Below are 14,841 nucleotides of genomic sequence, written 5' to 3'. Positions count from 1 at the left end.
ATAAATATTCTGTATTCCTGGTTGATGTTTAAATTTATTGATGCATTTGTTTGCATTTCTAAAGAATGTGCTATTATACATGACAGATACATTGAGGGTTTGGGTTGTGAACAACTACCCATTTTCGTGGAATGCAAAATCATATATTTTTTTTGCTTCCACTCAATAAAGAGAATGACTCTGACTATTTCCACATGTATGCAGAAACTGGCAATTGTACTACCACATGCAAAGCAAGCTCGCTGTGATTTATAGAGGGTCAGCTTTTCACGAACTGCTGACACAAATGAGGATGAAAAAGTTTTTCTATTTGCGACTTAGAGAAGATGCAAAGGATGGACCAAAGACAGTTGCTACAGTAATTATTTTTTTTGGATGATAAATTATTCAATTTATCCACATGTTTCAACCTCTGGCTGGAGATGAATGGTTTAAGCAATGTCTGCTTATAATGCAAGGCCTTATGGGTCCTCGGTTTAGGCCCTTAACTGTGAAGCCATCCTCACTGCCCCCCTTTGCTTACTCAGAGGGAGCAGTTGAGGTGGCCACAGGCCCTCTTCACTCACCTCCTATGGAATAGAGGCAGACTCAATAATACTTTCTTCTGCTGCTAGTAAGTCCAGATGTTTTGCTCAGTACACCATTTTATTCATTATTGTGCATCAATTTACAAGTGGTTTATGAACGGTGGTCTGACAAAAAATATCAGTAGTAAATACTCTAAATTAATATCAATCTGTGGTTATACTTGAGCCCATTGTTTGTGGTTTTTACTATTAAGTGTCAATCTACCCTGTCAATAAGCTTCAACTTGCAATCACTGTTCCTCTTTCCTGATGCAATGCAATTTTTCCTTGTATGTTGTCATGATTTTGACACTGTTCCACTTAAAAAAAAATCTTAAAAAAAAAAAAATTGTGTGACTGACGTACCTGCAATTCAGGCACCAACTATCGGACTTTTAAAATCTGTTAGATCTCACATGTTGCTTTAGAAAACTCACGTTTTCTTTCCTAGCAGAAACATATTTGTAATTAGCATTGACATTAAACACGTGTAGACTCGTTTTTAATTACATTACATGCGTTTAGCAGAGGCTCTTATCCACAGCGACTTCCAGCAAAACAGAACATAAGTGCATCCATTTAACTTAAACGAGCAACAGTGTCAGACCAGGCTAACAACACTCCCAGACCATTGAGTGTGGGCATAACACAATTTTAGCCCTACCACAAGTTAATTTGCGCAATCTTGCGGAAATTGTGATTTATTTTCTTCAAAATACGAATCCCTTTTCATTTAGGGTTTCCATTACTTTGTCTCCTTCTTTTAGATGTGGTCAATGAATGAATGTTCGGGCCCAATTCAAATTGAAACACGCGTGTAATCCTCACTTAAGTGCTTCTGTGAAAAGTGGCACACCTCTGTTACTACCAAGCTAATGCGGGCAGGGGGCGGTCAGGCTTCATCAGAGGAAGTTTTTAGTTTATTTACTTATCTCCTCCCTTTACGGTCCACGTTTCACTGTAAAACTTTTCCAATTTAGAAACGGCCTGAATTAAATTGAGATTAAACTGAGTTGTGACATACAATTGTAGCTAGCTAGGAATAACAACATATCTTTTTAGTTAATATAGTAGAAATTATGCAAAATAAATTATGTACAAGACTAAAACTATTCTTACTAGCTTCCGCGATTAAAATCTTTACCTCACTTAAATGAACTATTTCAGTTTTTGACGATGTTAACACGTGTAGCTAAATATCTATCAGCGATTGTAGACATAGACTTGGATAGCTTGATAGCCTTATATGGAGCTTGTTGAGCAGGGTCTGCAGTATTCAATCCTGTCTGCCTGTTCACTGCTTTTATTGACTCGTGGCACAACATTCCGGCTATGTACACAGTTTTTTTTTTCAGGAATAGTTGCCTTATATTGTAACTAAAAACTCTTTCAGGACAAGAGGGGGTGTGAAAGAGAACGTTATCTTCCCCCTAAAACTATTGATTGTTTATTTTAATTGCGTCACAGTTGCCACTCTTAAAATACAGTATCTGAGCTCATTCCTACAAATTGCATCCAAACAGGTTAATTGTAGAATTGTTAAATGTCATTGTCTAATTGTGTGTAGGTGTGTTTGATTGAATGAAGGCCGCCATTGGTTAATGAGCTGTACCTACGTAATCGAGAGCCTGTTTCGTATAGGCATGCCAGTCGGGGGATCTCATTTTGTCTGATGAGTTTGATTTTGCGGTCAGGCTGGTTTCATTTTTTATTATTATTTTTTTATTTTGTAAGTTTTGCTCCTTTTAATTTTCATTTTAGATTTTTGTTAAAACATTTAAAAGATATATTTTTGTTCTATATTAGAATGCAAAACTGAGACACGACAGTTCTTAATGTTTCGCCCGAAAAGGTGATATAAAGAGTGCGCCACTTTGGCCATTGTGCATATAATCAAATTTGTAGTTAGGCTACTTGAATTTAAACAGTTGAAATCCTACTGCGGAATGTTGTATATTGCTGCATTTAATGGCCACACAAAGTTCTCAAAAATTAACTTTTACTTTCTTTAAAGGATTACATATAGCCTCTAGTGTACAACGTGTGGACGCCCATGCTTGTAAAAAATAACTCGACCAATGTGATTAATTTGGCTACCATAACCTGAGCTCATCCGCCATGTGTGTAGACACGGCTAACCTCAAATATCGTCCCATTCCGTGTAGTGTTCTTGAAGAGCAAATCACCACATGTCCTGCACGACACGGTGTGGTCTTAAAGGAACACAGGCAGCGATGACATGGGATTTAAGCCGGTCAACTCGAGGATCGAGGAAGGCATAAACAGGAAGGGGCGTAAATGATCTCAATGCAATGTCACGATGACCATAACCTGTTCTCTCTGTAGCCTACTTGTCACGGTGTCGTTCCAAATAGCGCTGGGGGTTGTCATCAGTGTCCCACAACCATTTGGAGTCGGCGGTAGAATTACTCCTGGAGCCCCCCTGTCCTGCATATCTTCTATCTGTCCTTGCTCCAAACACATCTGATTGAAATTGGTGTTCTTGCTCTTGATTAAATCAGGTGTACTCGGCTAATCAAAAGTGCCACTGAGTTCAGCCAGGTAGGAAGAGCAGGGAAAGATAGAAAACGTGCGGAGCAGGGGGCCCCAGGAGCAGGATTGAGAATCAGTGGAGTCTGAACAACTGGTTAGCTAGCCAATTGGTCTAGAGTCTGAACTACTAACCAGCTGATCCCTAACATAAACCACAAAACTTTAAAGCCTTCTTCAGCCAGTCTCTGTGTGGAGTACAACAGTACAGAGATGTCATAGTAAAATTCTTCCAGAGGCTGTAAATGAACAATTTCACTTACTGAACTCGAACTTCAGTATTTTCCCTCTGTTTTATTGCAGTTATCTACCCGAAAAGTAATGTGAGAAAACTTTAAACCAAATAGGCTGGAGTGGTTTTCTATGCATATACTTGATGCCGACATTTTAACGTTCCGCAAAAACATTGAAAAGGCACATTTTAGTTCATGAACTGCTTCAGATTCTTGCTAATCACTCATCATTAAACTTGGGAGTGTGTTGTGGCTGCGCTCACGATGAGAGCAAGTTAAATTTAATAGATTTCGTGGAACGTCTTTAGGATATTTATCAGCCACCAGGCTGTTGGAATGAACGTAGGCTACGGTTTCTCAAGGTGTAATGCATTCATCCAACGTTCGCTACTGTCTATCTCCAGCTTCAAGAGATATACGCATCAGAAACTACGCACACCTCGTCCCAGCTGACCGTGACCCAATTTTTCTTTTTGAATTGGTGGACTAAATACTTTGTTGAGAGACCGGCGACAGTAGACGGATGTGAGTTCTAACCGAAAGCGATCGTCTGGAGAAGTGTTGGTGGTATTTCAAGCTACTTTGTTTAGAGGGGATTCCTCTGACTATATTGGGCCCTCTTTCATAAACGCACATTCCCTTTATACCCAAATATGTATATGCCACAATGTATGTCCACAGTTTTGCCAATACAGCTACTCTTGGTAAGAAAACGTTTTCAGATCATACTCATTTGTTTCGGTTAGAGGGGAATGCTCTAGTTACACTGGAACGCCCTTTCATTAATACACATCTTTTTTTCTCTGCAGCCCACACTAGATGTAGCCTACCGTGCACACAATAGTGTATTTTACCCAATAATCCATGTAAAAAGTTTTAAAAAGTTCATTGTCTCAAATTTATAGTTGTATATTGCAGGCATTGTTGATGTTGTTATAGCTCAGTTCAAGTCAAAAGTATTATTTGAAGCGAAGAATGTATTCTATTTCACGTTGAAGTAAGTACTTTTATTTTGACGTACTCGGAAGTAGTCTTTATTGTTGCTGGCTTGACGCTGGTGATTCGATCTGAGGAAGCTGAAAAGGATGACGCAAACATGTTCCTGAGTTTGATTGGATAAAGTCTCATCGAAGTCGCAACCAATACACTGCGGCATGTTATTATAAAGAACGTACTCTCTCAAGTTTCGTCATTGTGTGAGACTTACACTGAGAACCTGAGCAAAACTAAAATGAGTGGAAGAGGGAAGACCAGTGGTAAAGCCAAAGCTAAGGCTAAAACTCGTTCGTCCAGAGCTGGACTCCAGTTCCCGGTTGGTCGTGTTCACAGACTACTACGTAAAGGAAACTATGCCGAGCGCGTTGGTGCCGGAGCTCCAGTGTACCTGGCTGCCGTGCTCGAGTATCTCACCGCTGAGATCCTCGAGTTGGCTGGAAATGCTGCTCGGGACAACAAGAAAACCCGCATCATTCCCCGTCACCTGCAGCTTGCGGTGCGTAACGACGAGGAGTTGAACAAACTCCTTGGTGGTGTCACTATCGCACAGGGCGGAGTTCTGCCTAACATCCAGGCTGTGCTGCTACCCAAGAAGACTGAGAAAGCCGTTAAAGCCAAGTAAGCATCACAGGCTTTTGGGCGATTACGAACACAAAGGCTCTTTTAAGAGCCACTCACTTTTCTCAGAAAGCACAAAACTTAAGTATGAGGTATCCACATCGTGCCTCTTTCCCCTTACGGTATATGACAACATTGTAACCAACGCATCAACATTAAAAAGCTGTAAACTACACAAAATATGCTACTACAATCCCCAGAGTTTGTATACAATAGAATCAGAATCGGTCTTTATTGGCCAATTATGATTTTACACAATCAAGGAATTTGACTCAGGTTCCAGTGTCTCTTGAGCGTTCAAACAATGATTTACAAAGTGACAACAAACAAGAGTAGTGCAGGGCACGTGCAAAGAATGGCATAGGAATGGTATGAATGAGGTATAAAATAAATATGAACAGCTACTGCACAATAAGTTATAGTGTACAGGAGTGCAGGCTGTGGGTCCGTACAACAATTTTTTTCAGACAGCTATTGCACAGCGAGCGTGAGATAAAGCGTATCGTTAAGGAGTACAACAGTTTTTTTTAGCTTTCAAAATGATAAATTGCATAATGGATTGCAATATGATGACATTGACTTCTCACTATAGAACCTATGTTGTGAGATGTTCATACGGTCTTGAATCTTCACAAAGAGAATATTGTTTTTGCTTTAGAAGGATTTGCCCGCGAACCATTAGAATGAAAATCGGGCGGGAGATGTGTTTGAATCTTAGGCGCCGAGAAGTTGAAGAAGCGACCCAATGGCCACTGGGAAAGGTGTCACAGGGGCGGGCTCCTTAAAACTTCATCCAATCAAATGCTGGCTGCTACGCTTTATAAGGCTCCGTTAACCAGAGTCAAGACATTCTTCTGTTTTGAAAGAGCTACTATATCACAATGGCTAGAACCAAGCAGACCGCTCGTAAGTCTACTGGTGGCAAGGCCCCCAGGAAGCAACTTGCCACGAAGGCCGCTCGTAAGAGCGCGCCTGCAACAGGCGGTGTAAAGAAACCTCACCGTTACAGGCCTGGTACTGTCGCTCTGAGAGAAATCCGCCGCTATCAGAAGTCAACTGAGCTGCTGATCCGCAAACTGCCCTTCCAGCGCCTGGTGAGGGAAATCGCCCAGGACTTCAAGACCGATCTGCGTTTCCAGAGTTCCGCAGTCATGGCTCTGCAGGAAGCCAGCGAGGCTTATCTGGTTGGTCTGTTCGAGGACACCAACCTGTGCGCCATCCACGCCAAGAGGGTGACCATCATGCCCAAAGACATCCAGCTGGCCCGCCGCATTCGCGGAGAGCGCGCTTAAGATGTAGAAGCATTCGGTCTGAACGAAACTCCAAAAGGCTCTTTTAAGAGCCACCCCACTAATTCTAAAAAGGCAAATCTTTTCAGATCATTTTCTGTTTCAAATCAGCTGATGCCCGTGGTTTGGTTCATGTCTTGCGAAATCAACGCGATTGCAACTGCGATTTCTATGACGTTTCATGACAACATACTTGATGCCAGTATTAACTTCCTAATGAGCAGCAATGTAAAACATTACGTAGACTTGTGATCTCTAGTGGGAATGCCAAGAGTTCTCCAACCTCATACATTGAAATGAGTGACGTGTAGCGTATTTGAAATGTACAATAACACTGTGAAACAACGCTACGTTCTATCGGTATTGTAACAATCAGAGCTGGTGGCGGTTGTTGCAACTCAACTAATCAGAACCAACTTGAAAAGCGTGGATACTATCCAGCCTCAGACAAAAAAATCTGGAAATGGCCATTTGAGCTCAGTCAGCTGTCTTGAAATTATTTTGTGTATTGTGTTTCCCCCAAATGAATTTTATTTACACGAGGAGATGCACATATCTAAAAAATCAAGAAAGATAAAAGAACAGAAAAACTGACACAGATATAAAGAAAATGAAGGTTTATTTTAGAGCCTGTTAAAGTAATTGAGGAGGCTAGCACAGATGCACTAATCACCATGGAGGAGCTGGGTCAGGCTGCCCAGTAGAGATGGAGTGGGCAGGGATTTCTGTGAGGAAGTAGCTGCATAGAGAAACAGCACCAGCAGTGCCACTGGTCAACAATCGGTATTCATTCTTAGTGTTGGGTGTCAGTCAGCACCACAACATCAACAAATAGATAATGTCCATATGACTATTTAAATGGTAACCCCAAATAATGTACATCTTTTGTTAATAGCGTTATTAGAACAAAGATTTAGTTTTGCGAAGGATTTTTAAACATTAAAACAAAGCTAGCTTGAACACGGAGGAGACACCTCCCTTACTAAATCCGTTCACCCAGTCAGCGAATACTTCGTAGAATAGGCAAGTAGCTTTGGGCCTCCTTACGATCAGGTTCACATTTGATAGATACAAAATGAAAGGTTGCGCTTATCGTAAAGTGGGCGGCTCTTAAAAGAGCCTTTGGGTTTTATTAGATTCGGGTTTTGTAGATTTAACCGCCAAAGCCGTACAGAGTGCGGCCCTGACGCTTCAGAGCATAGACAACATCCATGGCGGTGACGGTCTTCCTCTTGGCGTGCTCAGTGTAAGTAACAGCATCGCGGATGACGTTCTCCAGAAACACCTTCAGCACACCACGAGTCTCCTCGTAAATGAGACCAGAAATACGCTTCACACCGCCACGACGAGCCAGACGCCTAATAGCCGGCTTGGTGATTCCCTGAATGTTATCGCGGAGAACTTTACGATGACGCTTTGCGCCTCCTTTTCCAAGCCCTTTACCACCTTTGCCTCGTCCAGACATTCTCTAAAAGTCTTCTTTTCGTAAGGTATCACAGAAAGAAGTATACTTCACCTTCTGCACTGTGTTAATATATCCACGAAAAGACGACCTGATTGAAACCCCGAACCACAGTTTAGGCGGGTCCAAATAAGCCCGCCTCCAACCGCAGTAGCAAGTCGATTCAAGTGTCTTGAATTTAACGAAACGTATCACGAACATATAGAAAGGTAACTAGGGTAGTAAGAGCCATAATATTAATATTGTTTTAGAGATTGTAAGTCAAGCAAAAATGTGAATAAAACGAAGTCTCACGGTTAAAGAGGAGATATTTTTTCCTGAAACACTGAATTGTTCCTTAGTTCGATAGAATATAGCTATTTTCACACTGCATAAATTAGAAAATTACTAGACACGCATCTGTGGATTTAAGTATGGGTGTACGTGATGAATAGCGGAAAAGACAGAGAAATACAGTGATCCTCTCGTAAGTATGAAGATAACGTAACCAATCGGAGGATCACATTTCTCCTTTAAAAAATGCTTGCTCATATAGTACTAGGGCGCTATGGTTGTGCATTTTCACAAGTAATAATGTTTCAGCAACACTGAGTATTTCACCATCTGCAGTACACCAGACAAAAGATGATAAAGCATCTGTGGAGCAAAGTGATATTTCTTATAGCTAACTATGAGACAAGGCATCAGGCGACTTTGAGCAATGGGAGTGGAAAGTCGAAACCACAGCATTAATTTCGGCTTGTCGATATTTTTCATTGAAGCATCAGTGGTCGACTGTACTACTCAAATTATTAACATGAAGGCTCAAATTCCGCGGTAAATCTCGTTTAACGGAAGACTTTCGTTTTCGTTTTCATTTCTACCCGCCTGCGAATTCAGCCAATGGAATTTGAATATAATATGGCGGACTAGCACCTTCCAATGACAACTGGAGTACGTCACGTCATTTTGTAGTAAGCGAGTAACGGAATTAAAATTTGCATATAGCTGTAGTAAAGTTAAGTCATGGCTGTGCTGATAAATAATTCAATTCATACAACTTGTGGAAAGTACCAAAGCATAAACAAGAAGTCGTTCATATTTTGTAATGTGTCCATCCGAATCCGATAACTGCGAGAGTGAGTAATAATGACGTTCTACGGCCACTCGCTTTGTCTCTGGCTGTGATAGGCAGAGCTGTATTACATTTCTGGGGTTACCCAGTTCTGTTCACTTAAGAGAGCAAGGAATTTCTACCAAGAGGGGAGTTCTGGTATCTTTGGGGCAAACCAGCGCAATTTCACCTTAGAAAACTGACTGAAGGAACTTGAGTGATGGGATCTTTACTCAAAATCTAACAGGAGTGTGAAATTGTTCTGTATTTCCTTCTAATGATATTAAAAGGCCTTGTGGTTTTCTTTTTCCAGTTCATTCACAGCCATGTTGAAACTTAAAAATGATCTGATTCTGAGCCCCAGCTATGTTTATAAAATGTGTAAATCATCCAATTCACTATCATTCAAAATGACCCATGCTTCAAAATTTGGAATTATTTCCCTGATGGCCTAATGTGAAGGAGAGCCTTCACCACCTCTCCCTTGAGCTAATTGTCAGTCATTGTTAATTGTGTGCACTTGATGGTGATTTGTAAGGGAACAGCCTATTGGCAAACTAGTCACACCTGACTAATTGAAGATGAATTAAATACAGGTGTGGCTGGGGAGCAATAGAAGGCTTATTGTGTCCTTCTGGTTGGTGCGTAGGCTGATTTCCTTGGTTTTGTTCATTGTGTTTTAAAATAAATTGTTTGTTTTAACCCTTTGGGCTTGTTAATGAGAAAAGTGTTGGCCAGATTCTCTACAAGTGGTGTTAGCAATTGGATTCACACTCCCTGTAACAAAGCAGTGACCCATGATGAGCAAGAAAAAAGAACAAAAGGGACTAAGACTAAAGAAACCAAACACAAGGAAATGGTAGCTATGAGGACCTGAAAGGGACTGTGTATTTGCTGACCTGGGGGCCCTGGAAGAGAGAGCAGCTTGGGAATCCCTTGGTAACTGGCAAAGCTAGAAGAGCTAGGCAGCCCTGAGAGACTGGACAGTTTTCCCTGGATGTATGGGGGGGTTGTTCTGTCTGTAAAGCTGGAGGGAGGACTCCTGATGTCTGGTGGTCTTGTGTTGGTGGGGATTCTGGCTCTACCATTGCCTGTTTTTGTGTGGCCAGTCAAGGGACATTTTGCTGGAGCCAAGTTATGGCTGTCTCACTTTTTGTGAGACTGGGAGAGGGGGAAGGAAATATGAAGGAGAGCCTTGTGTCCATTGTTGTCCTTGCTGTCGGTGCATAGGCTAGTTTTGTTTGTATTTTAAATAGTTAAACATTTGTTCTTTTTGGGCTTGTTAATGAGAAGTCAGCCAGCTTTTCTACACCTAGATTTGTACAGCTGATCAAGTCTTTGTCACCCACAGAAGTTTGAATCTGTTTCATTTGTACACGCTACAAATTAACGGTGTTTAAATATCTGGATTTTCTTTTAGCTAAAGAGCGGGTATTGAAATTCTCATTACAACCTTTCCCTGGAATGTTCCCAAAATTACCTTAGTTTGCAAAAATGCTCTAGCTTTATCATTATAAAGAATGTCTAGTCAAACGCACGTCTGTTGTAGTATAGTCATATAGCACATTTGCGCGTGTGTGTGTGAGATGTATTTGGGTTTTGTTCTAGTGACAAATGTATCGCAGTATATTTGGCTTCTGTTGCCTAGTTAGGTTGCACAAGTTAATTTTGTGGTAGGGCTTGAATGGTGGAATGCTCTCACACACTGATCTGGGAGTGTTAGCCTGGTCTGACACATTGTCCATTTAACTTGAATAGATACACATGCTCTGTTGTGGTGGAAGTTGCTCTGGATATGAGCTTCTGGTAAATGCATGCAATGTAATATGTAACTCTAAACCTTTAGCTATCAACCAAATACTGGGCAGGTTTAAATAACATGGTCCATTCTATTCTATTTAAATGGCAAAATGTATTGCTGTAATGCAGGGGTGGCCAAACCTCTCCAGGAGAGCCACTTGTCCTGCATGTTTTAGATCTCTCCCTGCTCCAACACAGCTGATTCAAATGATCAATTGTTATGAACTCCTGAAGCTGCCTAATAACAAACTGATCATTTGAATCAGCTGTGTTGGAGCAGGGAGAGATCTAAAACATGCAGGACAAGTGGCTCTCCTGGAGAGGTTTGGCCACCCCTGCTGTAATGCAATATAAACAAGTTCCAGTTACTACAGTACGGCACTGAGCTGTTTCTTAGTATATTAAAATACAAATTTGAATTGGTGTTGTGTATTTAATATAGGTGTACATCTAAATGAGGGATTTTAGGGGTTTTTATCATCCAAAGTTTCAAACATAATGTTACCTAAAGGCACACAAAGCCTACATCATACTTCAACAGCATTGTTGACTAACCCTCACCAGCTATTTCTTGAATGCAACCCTTTGGACAATGGCAAATTGATTTTAAGTATTTCATGAATTACAAAAAGAGAAACCAATTAATAAAATGAGGGGAATCATTTAAAAATTAGATGCTTAGTGTAAAGGACATTCAGCTCTTCAGCATGTTTTGCTTCAAAGAGCAGACCAGTGAGATCTTCAAACTGTTACTTTTTATTAAAAGGGGATGGGCCTTTTTTGGCCTTGGTGGCAGCTTTCTTTTTCGAAAGGCCTTCCGGTCCAAAACAATTCTCATTTTTAACGCTAGGGGTACTGTTACAAAATTGTTCCCCAATTTGATTGGCTAAAATACCATCGACACTGTAGCCAATGAATGTGCGGCATTTCACTATAAAAACAGTATTCGCTGTCCTACTGCACTTACAGCGTTGCTCGACATTTAAGCAAAGAAACCAAACTAACTAACGATGAGTGGAAGAGGGAAGACCGGCGGCAAAGCAAGAGCTAAGGCAAAGACTCGTTCATCCAGGGCTGGACTTCAGTTTCCTGTTGGTCGTGTTCACAGACTGCTACGAAAGGGAAACTATGCTGAGCGCGTTGGTGCCGGAGCTCCAGTGTACCTGGCTGCCGTGCTCGAGTATCTTACCGCTGAGATCCTCGAGTTGGCTGGAAATGCTGCTCGGGACAACAAGAAAACCCGCATCATTCCCCGTCACCTGCAGCTTGCGGTGCGTAACGACGAGGAGCTGAACAAACTCCTTGGCGGTGTCACTATCGCTCAGGGCGGAGTGTTGCCCAACATCCAAGCTGTCTTGCTCCCTAAGAAGACCGAAAAACCTGGCAAGGCCAAGTAAACGACGCACGCCTTACACTTCCTAAACACAAAGGCTCTTTTAAGAGCCACTTCATTGTAACTAAAAAGTGCGGAATTACTCCTTTTTTTTTTTTTTCTTTCACATTCGTATACTCAAAGCAAGAGAGGAAAAAAGAGAAAAAAAACTTCATTATATATCAAACACGTATGGTATATATCATAGATGTAGTATCTTGCACATGTGCATCGTATACACAACGTTCTATTAATAATCTTCAAGTACTTCATATTTGACACTTTTCTAGCTACAATACGTTAAATCACCATATATTTACAATAAAAGCATATTCCATGGCAGTGGCATTCCTTTCTTGCTGTCCAGAGTTCGCCTGCGATTTAATTCAGTCTTTGTTTAAAAACCGATTCAGCTGGAACAAATATTCCGTTAATCGTCATTCTGGAACGAGTTTTTCAGTTTCATTTTAACAATATTTACTACAATCCAAAACAAAGAATGTTCTTTCTCACTCAGTTTCTTATCAAAAAGGCCATAAAAAACTGATCTCGTTAATACTAACTTGTAGGCCAATAGATTTCACCATTTCCTACACAGTGGCTGACCTGTCACATTGCAGTATAAAATGTTCCTTATTTCCCTACCTAGTCATATAGCCGCAATTTAATCACTTGTACACTATTGGACTGGGATTACCCAGTAGACTAACAGCGATGACAGTACTCTAATGAAGTTGAACTAATCACATCAACCGCCTCGTATTATTCATTACAATAATTGCAATTATACTTTTATATAATTTATATTAATTAAATTATGTTGTAGTGATTAATTTTATATTTTATTGAGGTTCGCGATAAAATGAAAACGAATTCACCCATGAGACTTCCAAAATTTAGTCGATTATTCCAAAAAAGTGTTTTGGGAAGTTGAGAATAATTTGTAGTGTATCACAAAGTGGCTCTTCATAGGCATTGTTTTAACCCAGGCCGCACATTCCTGTGAAAAATTCAAATAAAACGCGGGACAATAAATATTTGAATTTAGGCGGGAGACGAAGATGAAAAGAACTATCCAATGACCACGAGCAAATAAACGAGTATTAGACCAATGAGGGCTCTGTAAATGAATATCCAATCAGCGTTATCCTACGATGCTTTATAACCATGTGCCACCACTGCTCAGGTATTCCTTGATTTTCAGAGGGTTTAGTACGTGATGGCTAGAACCAAGCAGACCGCTCGTAAGTCTACTGGTGGCAAGGCCCCCAGGAAGCAACTTGCCACAAAGGCCGCTCGTAAGAGCGCGCCTGCAACAGGCGGTGTAAAGAAACCTCACCGTTACAGGCCTGGTACTGTCGCTCTGAGAGAAATCCGCCGCTATCAGAAGTCAACTGAGCTGCTGATCCGCAAACTGCCTTTCCAGCGCCTGGTGAGGGAAATCGCCCAGGACTTCAAGACCGATCTGCGTTTCCAGAGTTCCGCAGTCATGGCTCTGCAGGAAGCCAGCGAGGCTTATCTGGTTGGTCTGTTCGAGGACACCAACCTGTGCGCTATCCATGCCAAGAGGGTGACCATCATGCCCAAGGACATCCAGCTGGCCCGCCGCATTCGCGGAGAGCGCGCTTAAGATGACCATATAATTCTAAACTAAAAGGCTCTTTTAAGAGCCACTTCAGTCTGTCTTGGAAAAGCAAATCGCCTCTGCCCAGTCCTTTCAAGGGGGGGGGGGGGGGGGGAAATCAAACCAATGGTCATTTTCTAAAATTATTTCGGTTTAATACTTTTCCACACATGGGTAATAAGTCTATACAACATGATGCAGATCTTTATTTTCCATTTTATAATCGCACTCAAACAAATGGACAGTTTCCCCCCCCCCCCGCCCCATAATTTCATTCCGGTAGAGACCCATCTTAAAACTAACCACATGGACGACACACTGCGTCGTCTGTGTTTGCGTTCGAGACCACAGCAGCGCGGTTACTGCGTAAAAGTCATTCAGTTTTTCAATATGGCGGATTGAATCAGTATAAGTCTGAGGGTGTAGTGCCATCTACCCGACAGAATTTAAATGGCAACCGGAATTGTTGCGGGGCACTTGGCGGGTTTTAAATGCCAGCTAAACCACGCTGCTGGGTCTCATTCAGTAAAGTGCACTTTAATTTACATGCATACACATGCTAATTTCACTTTAATACTGTGTTGACTTTATTGCTGTCAGTGCAACAGATGTGCAATGGTCTATATTCAAGATAGAGGGTCATGGAACCAGGCTGGTTCATTATACCCCATTTTCGACTGCTAAAATGGAACAAGGCTATCACAAGTTAGAACCAAAGACAGGTGAGTTGGTATGGCATTATTGCTTCTCCACTGCATCACCATCAGCTAGAGCTGTAAGACAACACTACACATAAGATCTTACAGAAAATCCTGTTTGCATGTAGAAAACAATCTGTGTGGGGTACATATTTAGATCTTTCCCTTTGTATATTGCAAGGGGTTGGGGTGGGGGCGGGGGAGACAAGAGCAGGGGAAACAACTGGGGATGAAACATTGATGGGTCAATCCAGGATAGAATTGTCAGGGGGAACCCACGACACCCCCCCCCCCCATTCAGTTCACAGCCTGTATCCTGTAAAATCCTGTTGCTTACATATGAGATTGTACTGTAGAGTGCATCCCTGTGTATTTCTATTTACTGGTTCACTCCTGAAAGTGGTTTACATTACAGTTGAATTAAAGGCTGCGTTTATGATGTACAGGATAGCCACCCAGCAGATTTCACGAACACCTTATGTTTAATATTATTCTGAAAAACTTTCCGGCTGTTCCTATTGGACTTTCAGTTGTAAACTT

General features: G+C 41.4%; 4 protein-coding genes across 4 annotated transcripts; 3 read left to right on the top strand and 1 right to left on the bottom strand.

Annotated features, from left to right (window-relative positions):
• The first annotated feature begins 4,580 nt into the window (after positions 1-4,580).
• Positions 4,581-4,967, top strand: LOC118792676 (histone H2A-like). The gene has a single exon (XM_036550571.1). It carries the CDS (start codon positions 4,581-4,583, stop codon positions 4,965-4,967), a length of 387 nt encoding a protein of 128 aa, XP_036406464.1.
• Positions 4,968-5,844: 877 nt separating this feature from the next.
• On the top strand, positions 5,845-13,609 carry LOC118791849. Its single transcript, XM_036549331.1, has 3 exons — positions 5,845-6,245; positions 11,716-11,995; positions 13,193-13,609. Exons 1-3 carry the CDS (start codon positions 5,845-5,847, stop codon positions 13,607-13,609), a joined length of 1,098 nt encoding a protein of 365 aa, XP_036405224.1.
• Positions 6,887-7,732, bottom strand: LOC118792677 (histone H4). Its single transcript, XM_036550572.1, has one exon. It carries the CDS (start codon positions 7,715-7,717, stop codon positions 7,406-7,408), a length of 312 nt encoding a protein of 103 aa, XP_036406465.1. The 5' UTR covers positions 7,718-7,732; the 3' UTR covers positions 6,887-7,405.
• Positions 11,618-12,006, top strand: LOC118792675 (histone H2A-like). The gene has a single exon (XM_036550570.1). It carries the CDS (start codon positions 11,618-11,620, stop codon positions 12,002-12,004), a length of 387 nt encoding a protein of 128 aa, XP_036406463.1. The 3' UTR covers positions 12,005-12,006.
• Positions 13,610-14,841: the final 1,232 nt, after the last annotated feature.

This window comes from Megalops cyprinoides, chromosome 17, assembly GCF_013368585.1.
Source record: "Megalops cyprinoides isolate fMegCyp1 chromosome 17, fMegCyp1.pri, whole genome shotgun sequence".
Classification (NCBI taxonomy): Eukaryota; Metazoa; Chordata; class Actinopteri; order Elopiformes; family Megalopidae; genus Megalops; species Megalops cyprinoides.
The sequence above is the reverse complement of the archived record's forward strand: the minus strand, read 5'-3'. Positions and strand labels throughout refer to the sequence as shown.